Source organism: Aspergillus mulundensis, assembly GCF_003369625.1.
Source record: "Aspergillus mulundensis strain DSM 5745 chromosome Unknown scaffold_0, whole genome shotgun sequence".
NCBI classification, from domain to species: domain Eukaryota; kingdom Fungi; phylum Ascomycota; class Eurotiomycetes; order Eurotiales; family Aspergillaceae; genus Aspergillus; species Aspergillus mulundensis.
In genome coordinates this window covers 1,666,878-1,684,369 of record NW_020797888.1, presented here as the reverse complement: position 1 = coordinate 1,684,369, position 17,492 = coordinate 1,666,878, and the positions used below count along the sequence as shown (strand labels likewise).

General features: G+C 52.3%; 9 protein-coding genes across 9 annotated transcripts; 4 read left to right on the top strand and 5 right to left on the bottom strand.

The window, feature by feature from the left end:
• Positions 1-384: 384 nt before the first annotated feature.
• Positions 385-1,901, top strand: DSM5745_00488 (uncharacterized protein; the record flags this gene model as incomplete). The annotated part of the gene is made up of 5 exons (XM_026742504.1): positions 385-585; positions 639-743; positions 803-1,176; positions 1,253-1,320; positions 1,381-1,901. The coding sequence occupies 5 exons, from the start codon at positions 385-387 to the stop codon at positions 1,899-1,901; spliced, it is 1,269 nt and encodes a 422-aa protein (XP_026608349.1).
• Positions 1,902-2,265: 364 nt separating this feature from the next.
• Positions 2,266-3,825, bottom strand: DSM5745_00487 (M18 family aminopeptidase; the record flags this gene model as incomplete). Its single annotated transcript, XM_026742503.1, has 1 exon — positions 2,266-3,825. One exon carries the CDS (start codon positions 3,823-3,825, stop codon positions 2,266-2,268), a length of 1,560 nt encoding a protein of 519 aa, XP_026608348.1.
• A 266-nt stretch (positions 3,826-4,091) lies between these two features.
• On the bottom strand, positions 4,092-5,406 carry DSM5745_00486 (glycoside hydrolase family 71 protein; the record flags this gene model as incomplete). Its single annotated transcript, XM_026742502.1, has 2 exons — positions 4,092-4,697; positions 4,750-5,406. 2 exons carry the CDS (start codon positions 5,404-5,406, stop codon positions 4,092-4,094), a joined length of 1,263 nt encoding a protein of 420 aa, XP_026608347.1.
• A 2,084-nt stretch (positions 5,407-7,490) lies between these two features.
• On the top strand, positions 7,491-8,903 carry hapX (bZIP transcription factor HapX; the record flags this gene model as incomplete). Its single annotated transcript, XM_026742501.1, has 1 exon — positions 7,491-8,903. The coding sequence occupies one exon, from the start codon at positions 7,491-7,493 to the stop codon at positions 8,901-8,903; it is 1,413 nt and encodes a 470-aa protein (XP_026608346.1).
• A 977-nt stretch (positions 8,904-9,880) lies between these two features.
• On the bottom strand, positions 9,881-11,459 carry DSM5745_00484 (mitofusin complex protein UGO1; the record flags this gene model as incomplete). The annotated part of the gene is made up of 2 exons (XM_026742500.1): positions 9,881-11,002; positions 11,055-11,459. The coding sequence occupies 2 exons, from the start codon at positions 11,457-11,459 to the stop codon at positions 9,881-9,883; spliced, it is 1,527 nt and encodes a 508-aa protein (XP_026608345.1).
• Positions 11,460-11,835: 376 nt separating this feature from the next.
• Positions 11,836-12,430, top strand: DSM5745_00483 (ferredoxin family 2Fe-2S iron-sulfur cluster binding protein; the record flags this gene model as incomplete). Its single annotated transcript, XM_026742499.1, has 3 exons — positions 11,836-11,969; positions 12,023-12,129; positions 12,186-12,430. The coding sequence occupies 3 exons, from the start codon at positions 11,836-11,838 to the stop codon at positions 12,428-12,430; spliced, it is 486 nt and encodes a 161-aa protein (XP_026608344.1).
• Positions 12,431-12,634: 204 nt separating this feature from the next.
• DSM5745_00482 (rRNA-processing protein RRP15) lies at positions 12,635-13,486 on the bottom strand (the record flags this gene model as incomplete). Its single annotated transcript, XM_026742498.1, has 1 exon — positions 12,635-13,486. One exon carries the CDS (start codon positions 13,484-13,486, stop codon positions 12,635-12,637), a length of 852 nt encoding a protein of 283 aa, XP_026608343.1.
• A 389-nt stretch (positions 13,487-13,875) lies between these two features.
• On the top strand, positions 13,876-15,408 carry DSM5745_00481 (RNA-binding signal recognition particle subunit SRP54; the record flags this gene model as incomplete). The annotated part of the gene is made up of 1 exon (XM_026742497.1): positions 13,876-15,408. The coding sequence occupies one exon, from the start codon at positions 13,876-13,878 to the stop codon at positions 15,406-15,408; it is 1,533 nt and encodes a 510-aa protein (XP_026608342.1).
• A 235-nt stretch (positions 15,409-15,643) lies between these two features.
• Positions 15,644-17,260, bottom strand: DSM5745_00480 (alkaline phosphatase family protein; the record flags this gene model as incomplete). Its single annotated transcript, XM_026742496.1, has 1 exon — positions 15,644-17,260. One exon carries the CDS (start codon positions 17,258-17,260, stop codon positions 15,644-15,646), a length of 1,617 nt encoding a protein of 538 aa, XP_026608341.1.
• Positions 17,261-17,492: the final 232 nt, after the last annotated feature.

Below are 17,492 nucleotides of genomic sequence, written 5' to 3'. Positions count from 1 at the left end.
GTTCTCCTTAAGCTAAATGTGGCTTTGATCATATGCATTTTCTGACCCTTGCATCGACTCCTGTTCGGATCTCGCTTTCGCTTTGGGACTCAACGGCGATACAATTAAAATAGAAGCTGGCAGCTTCAATCGCTCCCAAGCCACATACTGACCTGTCCGTAGGCTCTCTGTATGGTTGCCTACGACAGATGTTATCTTATAACAACTCGACGCTAGCAATGTCGAGGCTCTGTCAATCCTTCAGTCTAGTATCTAATATGATATGCGCCATTCATTACTTATATCATCTTTTGCAGCTTCAGTCCTTTCAAAACCCACCCGGTCTCTTCTGAACAGTCATTTAACCATCTAGTGGTCCCTCATCATTCATTTTTATGCGCAACTATGACAGTATCATTTTCTCATCGCACTTATGCTCGCGAGGAGCAAGCAACGAGCTATCTTTCTTCCCGAGGAACCCAGGGCTTAGTTATCAGCGTCGTGTTCACCAGTCTCGGAGCCTTCCTTGTTCTTGCCCGTGTATATACTCGAACGAAGCTGATCAAACGAATGGAAGCCAACGACTGGATGATAGTTATTGCAATGGTAGGCAGCACCTGGCCAGCCATATGCCATATTCTGCTAATAAGACAAGACAGATTCTATCGTTTGTCTTCATGTCTTTCTTCATAGTGGAATCTCTCAACGGCATGGGCATGCACCTAGTCGACATTCCGAAGCCAATTCTCTTGGAGCAGATGAAGGTAATTACGGCCCCGTCTCATATATTATTCAGAAATCCTAGATCTAACCCATGAGCCAGGCTTTCTGGATAAGCATACCCTTCTACAACGCAGCGCTTCTCTGCGCGAAGGCCTCAATCCTAATGCAGTATTTCCGCGTTTTCCCATCCAAACGCATGCGCCATATCTGCTGGTTTATGATTGGCATCCTCGCCACATACGGCACCTGGGCCGTGTTTAGCGGGTTCCTGAACTGCATTCCTGTGGCTCGATTCTGGGATCCCACGGTTCCAGGATCCTGCATTAGCTCGAAGGGCCTGTGGTTCTCTAATGCGTCTATGCATATCGCCACGGATCTGGCTATCCTGGTTATCCCCATCCCAGCCCTAGCTAAGCTAGAGTTGCCGAGAAAGCAGAAGGTTGCTCTGATTTCGATCTTTGCGGTGGGCGGGTTGTACGTTTCTCCATCTTTCGTACTAGCACATTCAAAGGAAAAGACCGGCAGGCTAACTCTCTGGTTGATATTCTAGCGTCTGCATAACAAGCATCTGCCGCTTGATATCTCTGAAGAAAATCTCCGACTCCTCAGACCCAACCTGTACGTACCACCTCCAGCCGCAGCCCTAAAAGACTGGGCCCAACTGACCAAACCAAAAAGACGACAACGTGGGCGCAGCAACCTGGTCCGCAGTCGAATGCAACGTCGGCATAATATGCGCTTGCCTGCCAACCCTACGCCCCTTAATCTCGCGTATGATCCCGCGACTCCTCTCCTCCGACCACAACCCTCGATCAAGATCCAGAGCGAAGTCCAAGAGGCTATCCCGCAGCCTCGCGCATACACATGAGATACATCCGCCTGCATACTGGGGTATTGCGGGCATGGGAGTGTCAACTACGATAACGACACATATTGATGATCTGGAGTATGGCACATGCGAGGGGGATGCGGATCGGTATAGACTTTTGGCGATGAATTATGGCGCTGGGGTTGCAGCTGCAGGCGAGAGTGCAAGGGCGCGGGTGTATGTTGGGGATGACCGTGATGAAGATGAGGGGAGGGACAGCGAGGGCGCTGTGCGGGGCGGCTCAAAGGACGGGGAGGAGCGGGAAGGAGGACGTATCGGTACATGTGAGAATGAGGGTATTGTCGTTAGGACGCAAGTGAGGACACACTGATCGTCCTCTTCATCGTCTCCTTTGGCGGATGTGGAAGGGGAGCGGAAGTAGGCTAGGGCTCTTGGGCCAGTATCCAGGGCGCTCAGCAGCCTTGACGTGAGGTTTAGAGCGGGTGTAGGACGTTATTAATGAGGTTGCATGAGGATTTTATTTCTCAATATTATTGTATTAGGTTTAGTCACTAGATCTCAAATTTCGTCCTTGTAATGCGTCTATATTATGACTTCCAACCCCAGTGCCAAACGTAGATATCGAGCCAACATACTCAATGAAATCATCTATCGCCAAAGACGCAGATCTCAACACCGAGACGATGCAATCCAAGCCAGAGAAAGACCATACAAGCGGAAGACAGAGTCAGAGCTTAAAAGTCAGCAAACTCACTATCAACTTCCTCAAAGTAATCAAAGAACCCTTTAAACAACTTAACACCCAACCCAGGATCACGACTTCCCGTGGTAGCGCGAATACTGTGCATACTCAGTTGCGGGATACCGACATCGATAGCCCTCATTCCAATCCGTGAGCTGGTCATGGGGCCAATGGTACCACCACTCCTCGAGTCATTTCGAATCTGGAAGACTTGCAACTGCGAGTCGCATTTCTCAGCAACGCGCTTGATGAATCCGTAGCTGACGCTATCGGTAGTCATGTGTCCGTTGGAGTCTGCGGAGACAGAGACGCCGACGTTGAGACGAGGCGCGTGGTTCTCGAGGTACACATTAAGGAAGTTGGGGTTCACGGCGTGGATGACGTCTGAGGAGATGAGGAAGCTGTTTGCAACAGTTTGGGCGAGAAGATCGGGTCCATAGGTTGTAGCGAAGGATTGGGCAATGCGCTCGACCACGCTGGACATAAAGTTGGAGCGGGCGCCCTGGCGGAGCAGACTGCCGATCTCTTCATCGTCAAAGTAGCCAACCATCTTAATAGACGCAGGAGAGGTGTGATCTGACGTAGCCATCAGTGCTTCCTGGGCCGCGTAGCAGCAGAGCTTGTCGTCGATGCGACCGGCGAAGATGAAGTCTTTGTCAATACCGCCAATGCGAGCGGGCTGGCTGTCGTAGAGTTCGAGTTCCCAGCTGAGAATGCTGCTGTAGTTGGTGATGCCGAGCTCCTTGGAGATGACTTTGACGAGTTTCGGAGGCTGTGTGGCAGCGAATGTACCCGGTTCGATACCCTCGTCTGCCGCTGGTGCGGCAGACTGGAAGAGGTCAGAGTTGTCGACCCCAATTATCGGTACCATCTGTGTCTCCTTATTGAAGGGTCCCTGCGAGGGAGCACCGAAGTGTTCGGCCAGCGTCGGGATGCGTGCAATTGGCCAGTCCAGCTTGACTAGCTTGGACTCGATCTTGCCAGTGCTCACATTGCGAACGAGAACCTTTCCACCGATGGATAAATCGCGATCCCACCATGTCTTTCCCAAGCCACCGGCATATGGTGCAACTCCCAACTGAACGTAGCCAGCCTTGTTGGGTAATTTGGAGACGGGCTTGAGCTTCGCCGTGAGGGCATCAATGTGGCCCGCGATGATAGCAATACCATTACCACTCTTATACTCCGAACCGACAGAGAATGCAATCAGCGAGCTTCCGTTACGAGTAGTATAGTATTTCCCCCCGCGCTGGAGCTGCGGCGCCCACAATTCCCGCTCAGATAGGTACTTGTAGCCCTTGCTTTCGAGTTGCTTAGAAAAGCCGTCGACAGCGTGGAAAATGGTGGGGTGGTTGGTCATGAAATCGCAGTATGCTTGCGAATAATCTTCAGGATTAATCGTCTCTTGGGTTGTGCTGGGGCGTGCGGCGGTTGCAGCGGGGGCAGCAGTAGGAGGCTGGTAGTTGAGGTGGAGGGTCTCAGGCAGCTGAGCATACTGGCGGTAGGCCAAGTTGGGCTGGTGATGAAACTCAGAGAAAGTTTTCTTGGCCATTGTGTTATAGAATTAGATAGAAATCAGGGATAGAATTAGAGATACGAAGAGGAGAGAGGAAAGAAGAGGACAGCGACGTACCCCGTAGAGGAAACAGAGTTGGAGAAGAGACGGAAGATGCGGTCATGCGGAGAACTCGACGAGTTAGCGCTTATCAGTGGCTGGGACCTGGTCGCCTGGCGACAACAGCCCCCGAGATTGCAACACCACCCGAACTACCTACAGAACGTCTACCCCACAGGTTCTTCTTCTATCTTTTCTATAATCTAACTTGATCCAACGTATGCGTTCCAATTCACCTTACCCTCGATGCAGTTTTCCGTTATGGCAGGTCCAACTGCGATCTCAATTTCCCTACCATGTCTGACAATCGCAATCCTCACTGGGCCCGAATGCCCATCGAAAGGTACGGAGTAGTGATTTAGTCCGGGTTCATGAGCAAACAGGACAATAGGTGCTGCATGTCCGATCTGAACATGCACCTGGCTCGGCTCTGTGACCAGCACACTAACAAAGACTCGATCCTGCGACACTTCTCCCGGTTCCAATCCGGGCTGTCCCATGTTCAGGTTGTTCCCCGTTGTACCATTGGTGCTTCCGGAGTTACTCGGGTTGAGCCGATACCAATACACTATCTTGTCTGTGTAGGAAAGAGGGCGTCTAGGTGCGTACGAGGTCACTGCGCTGGGATTCAACGCGCCTTCTCGAATCATCGCGCCTCGACGACGATAGGCGTCGATGTAATGAGGTAGAAATTCACGCCAAGCATCATGAGGACATCCTTTCACATACCATGATGCTCCATCCGGGATGCCTGAATCATAAATAGGTCCGATATAATGCGCTTCCCCGTAATCGTTCCAGGTGAGGATCTACAAAAGCAAGCTTGTCAGCCCTTTCTCGCAGAACAGTCATCGAACATACCTGAATCATGGCTGGTTGCAAGTCAATCACTTGGCGCCAGCGATAATGCCACAAGTCATCGCCACGCCAAAGCCAGTTCTTATTCCACTGAGGGAGGTTGGTGTAGAACCACGGGGAAACAGCCATCATGTACGGCTTGCCAGAAAGTGCACTGATCCACGCCCTGTCGCTCAATATGTCCTTCTCTTGTGCTCCGACCGGCCAAGCATCCCAACTAAATGCGCCATCAATTGTATGGTGGACATTGTGTAAACCCGAAGGGGAAAGACTGGTCCACGAGGGAACAAACACGCAGTCCGTGGCGTGTCTTATCATCGGCCAGTCACCGGAGCTTTCAGCACCTTCAAAGGTAGACACCAACGCCTTTCCTTTGTAGAGATATTGTGCGGGTCTGCTCTTATACGTGTTGATTATGGCGATCACTCGATCTTGCGGCCATGGGCCCCCGGATTCGTAGTCGAATGAGAGAAAGAGCGAGAAATTGCCTATCCTCTCCGCAGCATCATAGGCCGTCTGCAGGACACGGTCTGTGTAATCGTCTTGAGGAGCGATGTTTAGGGCGAATCCATCTATATGAGCTTTCTGGGCCTCGATGATATCGTGTTCCCACTCGGCAGGTGACATTGATGCCGCAACTCCAACCTGGATAATCAACATTGATGATATTTTCCATACCTGGGACTTTTACCTACCAGAAAGTGAGCAAACACGCTCAATGGCTCCGTCGAAGGAATCGGTTGCGGCGCATATTGACCATAGGCACCCGGCGGGGGTTGGGAATAGGCTAACGGTGGAGCTAGAGATATTGATAAAAGTAAGTAAATAACCATCTTGTATCATTATTATTATAAGGAGCAAGGAATGGAGTCATTGGAAGCTCCCTAACCAACTCTGGATCCAAGGTCGTTTAGTTACGTGCGGTGTTTTGTTAGATGGGCAAATAGCATCTGAGCATCATAGAGAACTGTTTCGAACGGATACCAGAATGGCTAATGACAGAGAGCTGAGGGCAGCAGTTTTGCACTGCAGCATGAGCCATTCCAGTTCAGAGGGGGGAATGGAGAGGATAGGCGATCGTAAGGAGTGTTGACAGAAAGTGAACCCGTCCATGACTGAGCGGGAATGATAAGGAAGACGGGTCTACTAACCGGGTCTACTTTCCTGGCTATTACTGCTCGAGAAAACTTGTTCTAGTTTTTCTCTGGCATGGATGTGCCGCAGGAATCGATCCAAGCGCTTCATTGCGGCCACGCGACGGAGGTGATCGGTTGAGTATATCTGGAATGCAGGACAATAATAACAGTCGTAGGTTGCTTATTTCGCACTTTTCCCTGTATTGTTCTACCCTCTCGAGTAGCACAGTCGCTATCAAGGGACGTCAAGGAAATAAATAGGACACGGTCTAATCTTGGCACTAGGTAACTACATAAAAGTTTCATCCCATCCCACGGAGTACACCTTCATCCTAAACACGCGGATGCGTAGAAAACGCCAATGACTATCAGGTGTACAGCTCCAGAGCAAGAGTTAGTCGTATTTGCCCTTGTTTTGTCATTATACCGGTAGCCATGCGCACGAGGTCAGAGCGTGCATGGTACTATATATTGCTTACATGCTCCAGGCATGGAGGACTAAAGTAGGACTACTTGGATATTCTCGACTGCAGTAGGTTCAGATACATACTACAGCCCCTCACGCCAGCTTTACCTGGAGGTGGCGCGCCGTTTTTCGGTGGTCAAAGCCGGCCCATGGAGGGCAGCATTTGCCATTTAAGCTGGAGCCGTGACTGCCGCGAACCCCGTGAGACAGGATCCCTATTGGCATACTACCGAAACTCTTAGTAAAAGGAAATAGAATTTTCATCCGTTCACCCCTGATGAGTATCCAGTCCCCTCGGTATCATTGCTCATGAGTAGTCTAGCGAGTTGGCAGAGTGGAGGAAGAGGACACCCGAAAGAGGAAAGGTGGGAATTCGACGATCAGATAAGATAAAAATCAGACGGACGGGGAAACACGGTTCTGCCAGAGTCATGACACCACTTTCTGGCCAGAGTGGATTGCTGTTGGACTGGCGATAATCTTCTCGAGTCCGGATAGACAGTCTAAGGAAAGGCAATGCGTGATGCTGATCTCAAGATGACATCCCAACCCTAAAATATGGAGGGGTGACAGTGGCAGTACCCAGACAGTAGACTCCAGAGTCAATCTCCAACGTTAGGAACTTATCTTAGGTAGAGCTGCTCAGCTGCAAAAAGGATGAGCAAACCGAGTGGAGGCCCTCAGTGACTTAGCCCTATTGCGGCGAATCAGCTGCGAGCATAATGCGCTCATTGTCCCACACCGAGACGACCTTTCGCTAGGTCCGAGGTCGGCGTATCTAATCTGATCATCTTTTCAATTCCCGAGTCCACTCACGCTCAGAGTGTGCTTCGCTATAATAAAACCAGTTCTTCTCCCTCCCACCCGACACTGGCCGACTCTCCCCTCTCCCTTCCTTTCCACTCCAGCTACTCATATCACATCTTCGTCGATGTGGAAGTCTTCATACATACCAATCACATATCCAGCTGACTTCTCTCCATCTACTCCTCGCTTCTGCTGGGAGACGCACATCCGCTCCTCCGGCCGAAGCGGTAACCCACCTCCGCTTGCCGTGCGCCTCCCCGTCCCACCATGTAGCTTCACAGCTAACCTCAGCTCAGAACTCATTGAGCAATACCCCTAGATAATTGTTTGACACCATGGCAGCTCAGCCAGCGCTCTGCATCGCGCCCTCAGCTGCTCCCTTGGCACCCGCGCTGGTCGCCAAGCCCACTGTTTCGCCGTCACCCGGTCCCGGCACACCCGGTTCCGTTACCTCGAAGGAATGGGTGATTCCTCCCCGTCCCAAGCCAGGTCGCAAGCCGGCCACAGATACGCCCCCAACAAAACGCAAGGCCCAAAATCGCGCTGCCCAAAGAGCTTTTCGGGAACGTCGAGCCGCCCGGGTCAATGAACTCGAAGATCAGATCAAGTGCATCGAAGACGAGCATGAAATTCACGTCGCTACGTTCAAGGAACAAATCTCGAATCTCACCCGCGAGGTTGAACAATGTCGAACTGAGATGGGATGGTGGCGCGATCGGTGTCATGCCTTAGAGAAAGAGGTTTCGGTTGAGAGGGCCGCACGAGAGACGCTGGTGAAGGAGTTCCGTTCGTCTTTGCCGGATAAGAACACTTCCAGCACTGATGCGGTGCCCCTGCCGCCCCGCGCCCCAAAGAGAGCTCGCCTGGAGGTTGAAAAAAGCTCGCCAATACACAACCAGCCCGATCTAGATGATGAAGTTCCATTGGGCTGTAACCGGTGTTCAACCCAGCATTGCCAATGCATTGAAGATGCCTTCGGAATGCCCATCGACTTTAATCGCGTTCCGGAGCCAAAGATCAAGCCGGAGCCGGAGGAGATGGAAATTGACTTCACCACCCGGTTCGCCGCGCCTCATCATGAAGACACTGTCAGCCCAGTCGCTTCCCCTCCGGTCGATCCCTGCGGATTCTGCCAGGATGGAACACCCTGCATCTGTGCCGAGATGGCTGCACAGGAAGAAGAACGCCGACGGAACAGCACTTTCGAGAACAACCGTCTAGCACCAATTCAGAACATCTCCCAATTCACACCACCTCCTTCTGACAGTGATGTGCGCTCAGAGGTCACCCTGCCGCCCATCAGTCAGGCAACTGCAGCTAATCCTTGTGCCAATGGACCGGGAACGTGCTCAGCATGCGTCTCAGATCCCCGACGGACCCTATTTTGCAAGACCCTAGCGGCATCCCGCTCCGCCAGTGGCACCCCATCTGGATGCTGCGGCGGCAAAGGCCCAGACGGCGGATGCTGCCAGAGTCAACCCCGTGCCTCGGCAACCCGTCCTAGCGCCGACCGCGCAACCACACCACTCACACTCTCCTGCGCTGATGCATTCACAACACTCTCTCGACACCCGAATTTCTCCCGTGCTAGCGATGAACTCGCCTCCTGGCTGCCCAAACTCCATACCCTCCCCAACCCCAGAGACGTAAGCCAGGCCACTCCCGCCTCCCGAGCCGCAATGGAAGTCGAGGCTGCTAGTGTGATGGGCGTGCTGCGTTATTTCGACCGACGATTTGCCGACAAATAGACGAAACATCTATTTTGCATTTCGTTTCATGTTTCTTTTCTTTCTTTTGATTTATGATACCCAAACCTGACTCATTCACGTCTGAGTTTGTATTATACGACTCTTTAGTCCATGGACGAGTATGAGGCTCGCCATCCTAGATTATTAGGGATCGGCGGCCTCCACACAAAAATCAACTCACCACTATAGATAGGACCGGACATGACAAAATTTACATCCCTGTGGAAGGGAAAACGACATGAATTGGGATTATTCGCTCGGCTGTGCGAGCCCGGGTTGGATATGTTGCTACGTTACACATGCATTTCGCATCATCTTGATTTGTTTACCGGATGCTATACTGCTATGATTAGACGGGTGAATGATTTTTTCTTACAGATGACAGCGTGCCGTTCTTCTGTCTTCCTCACTTCTCTTCACCTCCCAAAATAATGTCGGCTTGGGTTGGTGGAATCTATTGGCCTGTCTACCTACCTGCTCAGCCCTGTTACGCTATCTATAAAACGCATCTAGCATACGCATTATACGTGGGCTGAATGAAGGAAAGAGAAAAGATTACCTACTGCCCACAGCGCTCTCTAATTTATTTTCTAAAGCGTAGGATTGCCTTGCTACGGTGAAAGACATCAGTTGCCGTAATCAGGGCGACAGGTTTGAGTGAAGTATTGGACCATATGGACCGTGTTGTATTGTAGCATATGCAATTGTGAGAGCAGAGAGGCGCTAATCCAGCAGCTGGCGAATGTAAGATCAAAATCATAGGTTGAAGGCAAGTAAATCAGGTAGATGTAGTCAAGCCAACGCCTGTTCCTCCCTATGTATGACGTGGGGTATAGAGGGTATGGGTATTCCATCAAGACGTTAGTGGTATTACAGAAGACGAAGAATGAGAATAAGAAAGACGGCCAGAAGGTGGAAAAGATTGAGAGAAAAGGGTATATAGAGGTTTCAACAGAGAATTTGCAACCGGGTAGGAATCAGAAACGACCACCGCTGGGCATGGGGCCATCATCTGCACCACCGGCACCGCCTGTAAGTAGACCGAGACCTAGGTTCCCGGCGACACCCCACATGCCAATTCTCCAGCCCCGGTAGAGGCCGTGCAAGCCTTGACCTTGCCGCTTGCGGTGGGAAACGGGCTTGCCGAGAATTTCCTGAGCACGTTGAGCTTCTGGGGTGGGCTGGACGCCTTCTTCGTAGACAATGCTCCACATCGTGCCAATGACACCGCGGTATGTTTGTGGTGTAGGCACGATAGTTTCGATTTCCGCGGCCTGGGCTGCAGCGTCTGACGCTGTGGAACGGGAACTAGCGGAGTTTTGGCGGATGCTTGGAGAGGTAAATGTACTGATTTGCGCGCGGCGAAGAACGGTTTCAAGAGGGAAGCGCACAGCTAGCTCTATTCCGGAACCGATGAAGCTGAATAGGTTCCAAGAGGACGGGTGTAGGACCGGATCGAGAGAGAGGTAGGATTTGAGGAACAACGGGGTGCTAGCGGTGATCAAGTTGGGCAAACCAGAGTGGAGGATGGTGATTGGGACCAGATGCGCGGGAATAGTGTAGTTGGGGGTTGGGAGCTGGCGGATGGCGCGGAGGAGGGAGCGAGGGCCGTGGGTGACGGGTGTTAGAATGAGGTATGTGCGGGCCGTGTCGATCGGAGACAGGAGCAGGGCCGACAGGGAAGAGGAGATGAAGGAGAGGACCAGGGTGGCCATCGGAGAAGTCGAGGTGAGGATATCGCTCGCCATGGACGTGGTAATGTCATCCTCCGGTAATCCCACGATGGCGGACAGAAGACTCCGAATGAATGTGTTCAGTGTAGGGAGCAGTAAAGAATAGATGAAAGTTGCGTTGGTCGCCTTCCAAGGCGAGGTAGGGCCGCTGGTGGTCCAGAGCTGAGAAAGTACCTCCATCAACGAGGAGGGATTCTTGATGGTGAGCGCGTGCCGCGAGGTGGACTTGGAGGACGAGGAAGACGCGATATAGCCGCTACGGTCGGTGATACGGTGCCGGGGCTTAGAAGTACGTCGAGCAGACGGAGATGAGACTGTGGGAGCTGCAGATGTGAAGTAGCTGCTCTCATCGTCGGAAGATAGGTCCTATTAGATCTGATCAGTAGAGCTCCGTTCAATACCCGGAAGAGGCACCCACCTCTTCTTCATCCTCATCGGAGCCCATATCATCGTAAGAATCAGTTCTACTACCCCTCTCTGATCTATACCGATCGCCTCTGGGAAATTGCCCTGCCGAAGAGTCATCGGGCACCACATATGCTTGCAATATCGTCTTTGCGACGTCGAACGGCTGCGCCGTCAAGACCTGGGTATAACGCCGGACAGCGCTATCCAAAGCATCTCGGACCCATCCTGAAACGGACGGCGAGCTCTCGAGGTAATCGGAATAATCCAGATCGGGGAGCAGGTCGCGCGCGGAGCCTCCGAAGACCTGGGCGGACGAAGCATTGGGAGGCGAGGAGAACGCGGCGTCTTGGTCAAGACCGATCGAGGGAGGAACGTAGTAAGGACGGAGGGGGTTTGGACCGTCGCGAAAGGACATGTTTGCGAAAATTATTATTATTATTGTATGGCGCTTGATTGGTGAGGGGCAGCGGAGATGAGAAGGAGAGAAAAGGTGAAGTCGTGAAAAGTCCGAGGGTGCCGCCTTTCGCTCGGGATTTTTATTTCCCTGCTTCGTTGCTTTTTGCCTCTGACTATTGCACCAAAGCAACGGCCCTGCCCGCCTCTCCTGTTTGGACTCCGCATTTCATAGCCAACACCCGAATATCATATTACTAGCCTCAATGGCATTCTGGAAAGACGCCAGCCTGAACCTGCTGCGTCATGCAGCCGCTGGAGAGCGCACCTGCCGCTCTCATTCAGCGCGTTTCCTCAGCTACTCAGTTCGAGTCCCTCGCTTATCTTGCTCGAGTCAGATGCCTGTAACTGCACGCAAGACAGCACGTCCCCGAAAGCAACCGGTTTGGAAGCAAGTTGACACACCGCGGAGCTTATCCGCTACAACGGGCATGCAGCACGGCCATATCACACCCCCGAAACCAGGGGAGGAGTGAGTTGCAACAAATCTTCCATACTGTAATTGCAGCAGCGCTGATTGGCTAGGATCAACGTGTCTTTCATCGACAAGGACGGCGAGAAGTGGGACTTCCAGGTGTCAGAGGGCGACAACTTGTTAGACATTGCGCAAGCCAATGATCTGGAGATGGAAGGTTCGAGGCATTCTCGCATAATTTCTCCGTCGAATACTGACTCCAGAAATCCATAGGTGCCTGCGGTGGCTCCTGCGCTTGCTCGACATGTCATGTTATAGTGGAGGACCCTGATATGTTTGATAAGATGGAGGAACCCTCAGACGACGAAAACGACATGCTTGATCTGGCGTTCGGCTTGACCGAGACATCGCGATTAGGGTGCCAGGTACTGATGAGCAAGGAGTTGGATGGAATGGTGGTGCGACTGCCGTCAATGACCCGGAACCTCCAGGCCAGCGATTTTCAGGCGAAGAAATGAACGAAATGACGGCCTTTGAGATATGTATTATATGGTGAAGTATACAGCGGTGTAACTTGAGTAGATGTAATATAATAGGGTATTCCCATCTCCATTTGATCATCTCAAAGGACATGAAGCCGGTCCAACAAACTGTACATAACTTTTGACCCATAACGCCGTGGATATGACCAATCCCATAATGATGACACCAAAATAGAGCCATTAAGCTTCCTCAATGTTGAGCGGCTTGCCCTTCTTCCCGTTGATCAATTCCAAGAACCCCTGCTTGCTGACCTGGTTGACTGCCTTTTCCCGCTCACCAATTCCAACAGTGCCCTTCTTCCTCTCCTCCTTTGCGGCCTCTTCACCACGGACCTGCGCAGCGCGGACGGCATTGAACAGCTTGACCACACCACGCTGGGCGATCTTGCGCAGTCGCTTCTCTTCTTCAGCCACCGCACCGGCCTGGCCAGTCGAAATACCACGAACATCACGAACACGGCCCCGGTCAAGCTCCTCTTTCTTTTCAGCTCGTAGCTTAGCTCGTGCCGCATTGTCTAGTTTATCTTCCGCTATTTGGGTAGTAATTTGTGTAACGGTTTTGCTGCGCGACAACACGGGGTCTGCACGGGCAGATGTCGGTAGTTTTGTCGCAAGAATCTTGGAGATGGAGGTGGAAAAGGCAGTTGGGTCATTGCGCTTTGGAACTTTTCTCTTCCCAATAGCACCAGCTGGCGTAGATCCATCGGAATCGGCATCAACATCTGAATCGTCGTCCGCATCGGAGTCGGCGTTGGACGCGGACTCCTCGTCGTCGCTTGGAGAATCTTCTTTGGGTTCTGGCTTCTTTGCTTCTTTGCGCTTCGATTGGTTGGATTTATTTGGGACAATATTTTCTGCTTCGTTGTCAGAATCCGCAAGATCGACCGCCTGAAAGTCGGCGGGCTCGTCGTCGGCCTCGTCGGAGCTGCTGTGATAATTGCGCTGCTTTCTGAACTTCTTGTTTGGGCGACCCGTCTTGCCCTGAAAGCCCTCAAGAACTTTTCTCTTCTTCTGACTTGTTGTAAGCGGCATCTTGAAACTGAGCGGGTTCCAAATCACCAAGATGTTTTCGTGAAGTGGTTGGATGTTGAAGCCTTGACTTTTTTTCTTTTGCGGGCGGAAAAAGCCCGCTGCCTCTGATTGGTTGCGGGGTTGAAGTTGGCCTCTTCGTTGTTCGCCTTCGCCTCCTCCTCTCCAACTACACTCTATCTTCTCAGGGAACTCGTCTTGAGAGATCCCATTTTGTTCACTGAGACTACTATCATAGGAATCTGTCGCAATGGTCCTTCAGGATCTGGGGCGGCGAATCAACGCCGCCGTCAATGACTTGACTCGGTCTCCTAACCTGGACGAAAAGGTGCGCCCCGCCTACTCATATGACAGCTTGGGATGCTAATGTCCGGGGAAAGGCTTTTGAGGAGATGGTGAAAGAGATTTGCGCCGCGCTTCTCTCCGCCGATGTCAACGTTCGCCTTGTCCAGTCACTCCGCAAATCTATCAAAGCTAGCGTCAACTTCGCCTCCCTCCCCGCAGCCGTGAACAAGAAGCGGGTTATTCAGAAGGCCGTTTTTGACGAGCTTGTGGCCCTCGTCAACCCACATGCAGATCCCTTTCGCCCCAAGAAAGGGCGGTCGAATATCATCATGTTCGTCGGTCTGCAGGGTGCGGGTAAGACGACGACTTGTACCAAGCTTGCCCGACACTATCAGATGCGCGGGTTCAAGACGGCTCTTGTCTGTGCAGACACTTTCCGTGCTGGTGCCTTTGATCAGCTGAAGCAGAATGCGACCAAGGCCAAAATACCATACTATGGTAGTCTAACACAAACCGATCCCGCTGTAGTAGCAGCGGAGGGTGTGGCCAAGTTCAAGAAGGAGCGATTTGAGATTATTATCGTTGATACCAGTGGTCGTCACAAGCAGGAGGAGTCGCTGTTCACGGAGATGACCGAGATTCAGACCGCCGTAACGCCTGATCAGACTATTCTAGTCTTGGACGGTACCATCGGACAGGCTGCGGAGGTGCAATCGTCGGCGTTTAAGGCCACCGCTGACTTTGGAGCCATCATCATCACAAAGACCGATGGTCACGCGGCAGGCGGAGGTGCAATCTCTGCTGTCGCAGCTACACATACCCCTATCATTTTCCTTGGTACTGGTGAACACATGATGGATTTGGAGCGTTTTGAGCCCAAGGCTTTTATCCAGAAACTCCTTGGTATGGGTGACATGGCCGGATTAGTCGAGCATGTTCAGGCCGTCACGAAAGACTCTGCCGCCGCCAAAGAAACTTATAAGCATATCGCCGAAGGCATCTACACTCTCCGCGACTTCCGCGAAAACATCACTTCGATCATGAAGATGGGACCTTTATCAAAACTGTCTGGCATGATTCCCGGTCTATCGAATCTCACCGCCGGCCTCGATGACGAAGATGGCTCCATGAAGCTCCGCCGCATGATTTATATCTTCGACAGCATGTCAGCTGTCGAGCTGGACGGAGACGGCAAGATCTTCGACACACAGCCCAGCCGCATGGTCCGTATTGCCCACGGCAGTGGCACCTCAGTTCGCGAGGTAGAGGACCTACTTTCACAACACCGCATGATGGCTGGGATGGCGAAACGCGTCGGTGGTCAGAAGAAACAGATGCAGCGTGCACAGAACATGCTCAAGGGCGGTAACAAGGACCAACAGCTGGCTGCTATGCAGAAGCGTATGGCGTCCATGGGTGGCGCCGGAGGTATGGGAGGCATGCCTGGAATGGGTGATATGGCGAAGATGATGCAGATGCTGCAGGGTCAAGGTGGTGGTGGCGGCGGTGGTCTGCCTGGACTTGGTGGGATGGATATACAGTCGATGATGAGCCAGATGAGTGGCTTGATGGGGGGCATGGGAGGCATGGGAGGCATGGGAGGCATGGGAGGAGGAGGTGGAAGGGGACGGGGACGGTAGTCTCGGCTTGCCTCTTTTTGTGGCATGATTTTTATTTCTTCTGTATGTTGGTTATACGATCACAGCTTTTTTTTCCGCATGGGAGGAGTTCGGTGCTTATTCAGTCTACTTCCTTGATGTCTTCAAAACAACATATCTCACGATTATATCCATTCATCTATTCAAATCAAATCAATGAACGAACGTAACCACTTTTAGATATATCAATGGTGACATGTACATGCCTGATCCAAGGTCAAAGAATCCAATTCTTATTGGGATGCTCGGACCTCATAACATTCCACCCAAACACCTTCTTCGCTATGATATCCACCCATCCGCCAACAGTCTTGTCAACCAAGACCTCGCCAGGTGGAAGCAAGGGCCCTGCCAACGAGGACCCCTCTGCCGCATCCGAGGATGCAGCAGGCTGGCCCTTCGGATCTGAAGTCAGTCCCAACGGCAAACTAAGCCTGTACCTCCATACCACGCTCTCGTCAATATAGAGCGAGTACGTGAGGACAGAGCTTGGCACACCGTTCACATCTCCATCTACAATCTCAACGAGGCCGAACTTCGTGTTTCCGTCGGGGAGATACTTAATGGGCACGTCATCCGGACCAGACTGGTAGTATGTGCGAACAGGCACATAGAACATGCTCAATGGGCCAGTGCAGAACTCAACAAGGTCCTCGCCGGACTCGAGATCTTCCTGGTTTTGGATACGTGGTGACTGAGATTCAGCATCAACGCCGGGGTCGGATTCAGGAAGCGCAGGGAAGCGTGTAGCGGCAAATTCGTGCCTGTCGCCGGAGAGAAGGACGACTCGAATGTTTAGCGTCCGTTGCGCGGCACGCATGGCGTCGAAGACGACGCGACGCTCGGAGAGGAACCCGCCCCATGTATCTGCTGTGCCGGCGTGCCAGTTGCGGGTGAATGGGACGCTGGAGGAGACGATCTTCCAGTGGACGTGCGGGGGCTCTGGGCGGGCAAGGAAAGCTAGTAGGGCGTTCAGCTGGGCTTTGCCGAGGATTGTTTCCCCGGCTGGAGAGCGGTAGGAGCGGGTGTCCAGGAGGAAGAAGGCAGCGGGCCCGTTCGTGAAGATTGTATACGAGTGCTTGGTGTTTTCTGTTTCGGTGTTCGGTGCTGGGGGGTTAACAGAGGCATGATAGTGAAGGTAGGGATCGATAGCGGCTGGGTAAGGCGCCGTATTGTTGCCACGGTTCCAGTCATTGGCAATCTCATGGTCATCGAGGGTGTGTATCCACGGGAGATTGGCCGCTGACCAAGTCCAGGAGGGTGAAGAGTAGACTCGACGGTACTCGCTGCGGTAGTGGTCCACGGACGAGCCGAAGCGTTGAGGAACGTCGATGTAGATAAAGTCGCCTAGGAAGAGCATGAATGAAGGGAGCTGGCTGAGCGACGAAACAGCGGTGGTCATCTTCTCGAGACCGGGGATACGCAGCGGATGGCGCCGGGGGTCGTAGGGAAAATTGGGCTTCATGCAACTGGACGTTAAAAAGCTGAGCTTGTTGGCCGCGGAAGAGTCAGGATCCGGGTTGGTCACGAAGTAACCGGTCTGATTATTGGACAGAGCATAATGGTAAGACGAGGATGGACTCAAGTCGGTGAAAGTGATAGTGGTTGTAAAGTCTGTTGACTCGTTCAAAGAATCGATTGTGGCTGCTTGGACCCAGGATGTAGGATCACTATCATCATCCTGGGCTTCCTTGTAAGACACGGTTAGAGGAAGCAGGGCAGCATCGGCCTCTCGCAGAAGAAGACCCGCAGTACTATGTGTTATATGCCCTATGCGCGAGAAGCGCAGGCCGGCAGTTGGATAGAGAATGAAGCCGCGCAAAAGAAAGTCCATGGTGAACAAGCCACAGAGGAGGTTGATCAAGACAGTGAGACGCGTAGCCCACGATTGACGGCTGGGGGCTCCAGTGAGCAGCGATTTGACAACGCCATTGGTACTATTCCGAGACGAGGAAAAGTACAGAGAGGTCAAATAAGTGGCGAGTGAAGTGAAGATTACGGGAACAAAGGCATGGCCGGGAGCCTGCTTCATATAAGCGTTTTGTGCGGGGTACAATGGGAGGGAA